Raw genomic sequence first — 7881 nt, forward strand, 5'->3', positions numbered from 1 at the left:
CTATGCAACAGAATAGGAGTAGCCGAACAGTAACATGATACACTACTCTAATGCAAGCAGTATAGAGAAGAATAGGCGATATCTGGTGATCAAGGGGGGGGGGCCTGCCTGGTTGCTTTGGCAAGAAGGAGGGGTCGTCAACTCCGCAGTCGAACTGGGCAGCAGCAGCGTCGGTCTCGAGGTCTACCGAAGAAGAAGAGGGGGGAAGAAACAGTAAATACGGAGCACATAATGCATCACAGAACATAACATGGCAATAAGCGGTGCTAGGGGTGACCTAACGCGGTAGGAGGTGATACCGGCGAAGGGTGGAAACAACCGGGAAAGTATCCCCGATGTTTGGCGTTTTCGGACAGATGAACCAGAGGGAGAAAGTTGCGTGTTCTCTATGCTAGGGGCGCGTGGCAGACGAACGGGCTGCGTATCTGGATTCGTCTCATCGTTCTGAGCAACTTTCGTGTAGAAAGTTTTTCCATCCGAGCTACGGTTTATTTTATATTAATTTTAAAGTTTTAAATCATTTTCTAAATTATTATTATTAAATTAATTCAAAATTAGTATTATTACATCAGCATGACGTCAGCAGTCAACAGAGGGGTTGACTAGTCAATCTGACACGTGGGTCCCACTGGTCATAGACTCAGGTTTAACTAAACCGGGTTAATTAGACTAAGTGATTAGGCTAATATATTTTAACTAGATTAGTAAAACTGGATTAATTAACCTAATTAACTCATTAATTAATTAATTAATTAATAATTTATTTATTCTAACATTCTTTTTATTCTCTTTTTTTTAACAAAATCGTTCTGGGGGCAGGGGGGCCCCTGTCATTGGCCTAGGGGCCTTAACAGGTCGGGCGAAACGGGCGCGAGTGGGCGCCTGGAGCGGGCGCTGGGCACCCGCCCAGGCCGATAGGGAGGAAACGGCACTGGGCACCGGTGGCCATAGCGACGTGCGGCCGCAGCGACGCAGGGGGCCGGAGCGGCGCACCGACACGGCGCAGTAGCAGGGCCGCCGCGGGACGGACACGGGGTGGCGGTCTGGGGAGCCGACGAGCGGCCAGTGGGGACGCGTGAGGCGAACGAGGCCATGCGGGGGAGGCGCGGCCCCGGGCGTAGGCGCAACGGGGGTGCGCGCGAAGTGGCGCGGCCAGACGGAGCGCCGCGCGCGGCCAGGGCGCGACCCGGCCGCGGTGAGCGCGTGAGACAAAGGAGGGGAGGAGGAGTCGGGGCTCACTGCGGGATGCAGGGATCAGGGCAGTGGGGCGCGGGGAGGAGACGGAGACGGCAGCGACGTGGTGACGAGGTGCAGGCCGGCAAGGAGGAGGAGGCAGGCCGGCGAGGACGCTCCGGGCGGCGAGGTGACGGCGACCACAGCGGGGCGGCGTCGAGGCGCGATGGCGACCGATGGGGAGGGGGACGAGGAGGCGATCCGGCGATGGCGATGGGATTCCGGGCGGCGTCTTGGCGCCGGCGTGGATCGGGCCCCCGATCCAGATCGGATCGGGAGGGGGAGAGGAGAGACGTGGGAAGTGGGGGGGGGAGTGTGCGGTTACGGATTAGGGTTTGACGGAGGGGGCTAGTAGGCCAGGGGCGCGGGGGGTGGGCCGGCAGGCCGCTCGGCCACACGGCCAATTGGGCCAAGGCCCAGTCAGGGGGGCAGTTGTTTTTCTTTTTCTTTATATTTCTTTTCTGTTTTCTTTTAGTTCCTAATTATTTCAGTTTCTTTAAAATACCAAGTTAGCACCTAAATTAGTATCATCAAAATAGGCCACTGCCAAACCTAGATTGGACCCAAAATAAATTAGTTTAATATTTTTATATTTTCAAAAGCAATTAAATTATTATTCTAGCCACTGTTTTTAATTAGTTTAGGGCATTTAACACTTTGTAAAAGGTTGGTTCCACCACCAAAACTAGTTAGGGATTATTTGCCACATGATGAACATTTAGTTTTAATATTTGAAAACTTTTATTGTTTGCTTGATTTTGACTTTGAATTTAAATCGGTTTCGAACTAACGTGAGATTAGCAACAGTAATCGAAGTGACGTGGCATCATTACCAGAGGTTCAGCTGTAGCTTAATTATCCGAGCGTCACAGCTACTTAGTTCACTAACACTTCTTGATAAAATCAACCAATTTATAGAGCCTATTTTCAGTTTCTCCCACACACCATTTATAAAACAGTCAAACAGACCAAACAACCCCCACGAAAAAGTAGAAGTGATCAATACCAGCAACGGAATAGAAGAAATAATAGTGAAAGCAACACAAAAAGAAATTTGATCAATACCATCATAAAACAGCAATGCATCAATTAATGATAATATACTAATTAACTATCTTCACAAAGCATCCCATTGGAGCACTGGGTGCAATTCCAATAAGCAGAAGCAACTTCTCTGCGGTCGATGATATATACTGAAACCCACATCATTTGACATTATGTTTAGTGATAGTCAGTACGACACTACAAAACAACAACCTATGGCATTCTAGGCCAAAGATTAGATAGATTTTCAGTTAGCATGGAAACATGGCAAATACCTAGCAATATATGCTATTTTCTAGCAGAAGGTTATAAGAAACTTGAGAAAAGCAAAGTAACACTTACGAAGATCCACACTTTTGAGGTGAGATGGTAAAGGCAAATGCAACATGAGTTGTAGTTACTGAAGATGGATCAAGGGAAATAGAAAAAAAGAGATCAATAGAAATAAAATAAGTCGTTCTTTTTATCACAACAGAAGAACCAAATAACATAATTGAGAATACATGCAAATGCCATTGCAGAAAATACTATTATAGAAACATTGTAGACAGGCGCATAATTCTGCGATCACTAATTCTCTAGTCTCATTGCAGAAAAGTAATGTTGATTTCAAACCAGGAAACATTAAGTACAAATAAAAAGGGGTAGGGGATACATTAAACACTCATTTATGTAATAAAAATCATCTGAATCTACTCACATCCTTGGTGTTCGAATGAATATACTGCAGAGAGCAACCAGGAACTACCTATATCCTTAATGTTCAAATGACTCAAATTTCATACGACACCTATGCGAGCTTGTGCTAAAAACAAATGGAATCTGTCTTAACAGAGTGTGATGATTTTCTCAATAGCAACGAATGATCCATCAATGTCAGTGCTAATCACACCATTACTTCATTTATTTTAGGAATACTGAAAACACATCACCGTATTGATTCTTTGGAGTTGTTGCCTCTGCATCTTTGGGTGCTCCCTTTCAGTGGTTCAACCTGGAGAGGATTTGAACAAAAGGTCAGTGTTAAATCTGGCAGAAAACTGAAACAAAATAACATCACCCGAGGCATGGAGTATAGCTGTATAGGAGTAGGGAGAGACTGAAATAGAGAGGGCTAGCTACATAGAAAGATCAATTAGGGGAACCCATCAAACATTTGGTGGGCATCCACACACTCCCTGAGGCATTCACATGGCGTCCTGCCATGGTTCTGGAGGGCACAACGTCGGTGTCGCGTAGAGGAACAACAGTAGCGGCTTCCGAGTCCTCCGCTATGAGAGGAACGACAGCACCGGCGTCTGTGTCGCTGACTATGCTGAGGAACGGGCGCAGGGGCATATGCGTCGAGGAACAAAGGCGAGGAGTCGTTGGCACATCGGTAATTTTGAATGTCAAACCAGAGAAATCCGTCACCACGGCGATTTCGCTGTGACCCGCCCAATATATTTTTTGTAGCTCCAGTCCACCACTGGTGCATGGACAGGCGGGCGGGTGTAGATGATCTTCCTGGGCAGGTGCTTCCTGGTTCCACGATGCCACGCTCATGCTCACCCTGGCCCATATCCTGTACAACAACAAGATGCACTTGCTTGCCTTATTCAATCCAGCAAAATTAGCTTGAGTTATCGGGAGAATTCAAAGAGAAAAAGGAATTCACATGTGCAACAACAATAGAAACCATCCAAGCTGGTCACCTCAGGATAATTTACTCACCCATCTTATTGTGGCCTCATTGGCTAAGCCTTGATGAGTCGCAACAGGCTCACAATATTTTGCTCAAGTTGTTGTATACCACTCCCTCCGTTCGAAATTACTTGTCTCGGAAATGGATGTATCTACAACTAAAATACGTCTAGATACATCCATTTCTGCGACAAGTAATTCCGAACGGAGGGAGTATGTCGTAGCTGAAGTTCCCGATAACAAAAATGGATATAATATCATAGCTAATTTATTGTTAGTGAAAAGGCGCAGAATGTAAGCAGATATGAAATCAATCATTGTGTGTATGCATGTCAGATACATAGTTCTAGCTAGTGCTCCTTCTGAAAGAAAGATTGCATCCACATATGTAAATTAAGCTCAGCTCCTTTCAGCACATGGATAGAACAAATTTTAACAATGGCCAGCTGCATAGCAACATGGATTCTGAAAAAAGAGAGCAGAAAACATCTCGTTGATCCATGAAACGTGAAGGAGGTATGGGGGGAGTATAGACATGATTCGTATGTACGGCAGGCCGGCTGGCTCACGACCAGACTTATCGATCCCGACGACATGGGAATCCACATTAAAAGGAGACATGAAGAGAAGGACAAACAATGCATCCTCGAGTAGCCGTGCGGACCCGGTGAAGGAATTGAAGAAGGACCTTTGTAGGCGGCCGTGCAAGGAGAGAATGGTGTGAACGGCGTCGTGGATGGGTCGGCCCGGGCGGCTGGCGCGTGGACGGGGCAGTCCGGCGGCGACGTGCAGGCGGAGGCGCGTGGACGGGGCGGCCCTGGCGGCGGCGCGTGGACGGGGCGGTCCGGCGGCGGCCTGCAGACGGAGGCACGGGTCGAGGAGGGTGGCTGGCGGGGAGGATCTGGGGAAGAGGTGGGGCGAGGGGTGGGGCGGTGGCCAAAACTGCCCCGACGGCGTGGTCGCGAGAGGGGCAACGACATGTTCGTGAGGTTTTTTTTTCTGACGGGACATGTTCGTGAGGATATTAACCCAATGGCATGGTGGGTAATTAATTAACATAATGGCACGATGGGTAATTAAAGCATAAAACGCGTTTAGTATCTGGAGAGATGTAGACCATCAGATTGCAGGTTTTGATGGATAGGATGATTTGGTTCTCCGCCATCTTGTGCTTTTATAGTGGTAGTAGATGGTACTCATGGAGCGGTGGTTGTAGTTGGCAGAGATCAACGTGGTAACTTTCTTGGAGCCTCTGCAATCACTTTCAGATATATTGCAGAACCAACAACTCTTGAAGCTTCGGCAGTACGTGAGGGTTTGTCAATTGCAGAGGATCTTTTTGTCACGCAGATTCAAGTTGCGTGGGATTGCCTGACGGTGGTGAAGGACATCACGCACAACTCATCAGCGACTTATGGAGCTATAGTGCACGAAATAAGAGAGCGTTCTCATCTTGTAACATAGTCCATGAGTATAGGAGCTCGAATTTCGAGGCTCGCAGTCTTGCTAAGCATGCTTTAACCCTTTGATTTGGCCGCCATGTCTGGTTAGGCCGTCCGGGGGAAATTCCTTTCATACCCGTAAACGTTCTGAAAGATTAATAAAGCTTAGCAAGAGTGTCTAAAAAAAAACTAATCAGTTTTTCCTTTTTGAAGGATAGCTTTTTTGTTTTTTGGAAGGGGTGGCGCTAATCAGTTATACATATAGATAGATAAAAAAACTGGAGCTCTATTTGGTGTCCCCTTTCTTGCTTCTTCATGAGACCATGGACCAAGTAAAATTTGCATACATGGGCAATAGAGTGTTAATGAACTTTTGTGTTCAAAGCGTAATGTAAAATCAAGCTACACATGTTTACACAGGGACTAAGTGATTTAGCAAGCATGTGAATTTGTATTGAACAAAACTGGACCATACCAAGAGGGGTGCCAATTAGTATAGAGGTAGAAGCAGCATTGATTCTGAAAATTCCTGAAAAGAATAAAGAGGCCCGCTCAAAACAGTTATATGTGTGTCTCATGATCATCATGGTCGTACCTTTCTATAGCAAGGACGGCCGCGGCCGCCGCTCGCCAAGGAACACCGCGGACGCCCGTGGGCGTGAGAGAAGGGAGGGACGGGCCGCGGGCGTGGAGAGCCGACACAAGCAACCGGGTCGTGCTCGGATGGAGGACGGAGTGTTGCCCTGTGGAAGTCGCCGCGTGCACTAGCTGTTTTTTCCACCTCCGTCGCGCCGCGGTGTGCTGCCGCCTTCTAAAACGGAAAGATGGCGAGGTGGGTGGGGGTGCAAGTGCAACAACGGAGTTGCGTGGGCGACAGCCAGTGGCGGACTGCGGCGGCGAACGATGGTGGCGGCATGGTAGGGATGGACTGGTGGAGGTGAACAACTGGCTCCTCTTTTTCTTCATCCTGATCAGTTGTGAGTACTGGGCCCAGTTAAAGATATTCACGACGTGTTTTTTTTTTGAGGTACGTGTTAAGCGGTAAATTTCGCTGCAGTAAAAAAATGTCAAAAAAAGAGAAAACGCAAACGCTTCCCGCTTTAATATTGTGTAACGTCGTCTTAAGCGGTAAATTTCGTTGGCGGTAAGAAAATGACAAAAAGGGAGAAAACCCAAACGCCTCCGAATATTCAGAGGAGAGGACGAGCTCGCCTGCTCACTTTATCTCCCAGCAGCGCTCGTTGTATCGGGATCCCAACTATACCTGGCCATACCTCGGGGCTGGGCCTTGGGCCGGGCCTAGTTAAGCCCGACACAAAAAACCCAGGCCCAGGCCCGGCCCGGCCCGGCCATCGGGCCTGTTTTCTGGGTCCAAACCCAACCCGAACACGTAAAAGCTCGTCGGGCTTCGGGTCTGCCCGGCCCGACCTTTAGAAAAACATGAAAACGACGGGCCTAGGCCCAACCCGGCCTTTGAGCTCAAAATCTAGGCCCGAGCCCGGCCCGGGCCGTGTCAGGCTTTTTCGGGCCGGGCTTCCCATGGCCCAGTCTAATCCCAGCACATGGTTGTACGGATAGTAATTGGGCTCAAGGAAAATACCGTCTTGGCCCCACAGTGCCCGGCCTTACAGTTTGGTCAGGATGACGGATGCCGGCAGCTCACATCCAGTATCCATGGCACAGGGAAGGTCCGCCATCACGTGCCATACAGTACCGTCTGCCACCGGCCACGGCCGCTCCGACCGAATAGAAGCCTGTCGAGCCGTGCACCAAGAGGCTGCTGCTATGATTAAAAACTTGATGTACCGATTTGACAAGATTTCGTTACGTACATTATGTGCAGGCAAGATTTCATCACACAACCTTGCCCAAATAGCTAAAGCATGGGTGCAATGGGGCTATGTAACACTTTGTAGCTCCAACATGGAGGCCCCATCCTCTTCTTTAATATATAGTATGCACACTCGTGCGTATTCGAGAAAAAAAAAGCTAAAGCATGGCAACAACAATTTAGCAAAGGCAATCCGAAACATAACTTAATACAGATGCAATAAAATTATTCGATCATCTTAATACGGCCATAACATGCTAACAACAAATCCAGCAGCTCCCATGATCTGCAATGACCTCGAATGTCTCTTTTCAACTATGAAACTGATCACACCCGGAAAAAATAACAAATGTTTGTGCTCTGAATCTTGTTACATTGCATGCCCATAAACATGAACAAACTAGTGGAGATATTTTCACAACTAGAAAATTAGAGCAAGGAAGACAAGAAGAGTGTTTCCTAAAAAAGTGTAATCTGCATAATGATATTGATTTCGTTGAAAACATTTAGACTATGTTGGCGAGCATGGCACACACAACATCTAATTAGAAAAATCATCTATACAAACAGATCACTTTGCTTTGACTAGAAGAGTTCTATACTGGCTGGCTGGTTTTGCCTTTGGACCAGCATGCCCATCAGTCAAAA

General features: G+C 47.6%; 1 protein-coding gene across 1 annotated transcript; it reads right to left on the reverse strand.

Moving 5' to 3' along the window:
• Positions 1 to 2927: 2927 nt before the first annotated feature.
• On the reverse strand, positions 2928 to 5825 carry LOC123119211 (uncharacterized). Its single transcript, XM_044538925.1, has 2 exons — positions 4649 to 5825; positions 2928 to 3841 (listed from the first exon to the last, which is right to left on the reverse strand). The coding sequence occupies exons 1-2, from the start codon at positions 5017 to 5019 to the stop codon at positions 3409 to 3411; spliced, it is 804 nt and encodes a 267-aa protein (XP_044394860.1). The 5' UTR covers positions 5020 to 5825; the 3' UTR covers positions 2928 to 3408.
• Positions 5826 to 7881: the final 2056 nt, after the last annotated feature.

This window comes from Triticum aestivum, chromosome 1B (genome assembly GCF_018294505.1).
Source record: "Triticum aestivum cultivar Chinese Spring chromosome 1B, IWGSC CS RefSeq v2.1, whole genome shotgun sequence".
NCBI classification, from domain to species: domain Eukaryota; kingdom Viridiplantae; phylum Streptophyta; class Magnoliopsida; order Poales; family Poaceae; genus Triticum; species Triticum aestivum.

What these genes read in the sequence shown, in the direction of transcription:
- LOC123119211 (XM_044538925.1), bottom strand. Translation starts at nt 5,019, where the DNA reads ATGTTAATTAATTACCCACCATGCCATTGGGTTAATATCCTCACGAAC. An exon ending in TTGCACGGCCGCCTACAAAG is followed by an intron (nt 3,842 to 4,648) that starts GTCCTTCTTCAA and finishes GTTGTTGTACAG; the next exon opens with GATATGGGCCAGGGTGAGCA.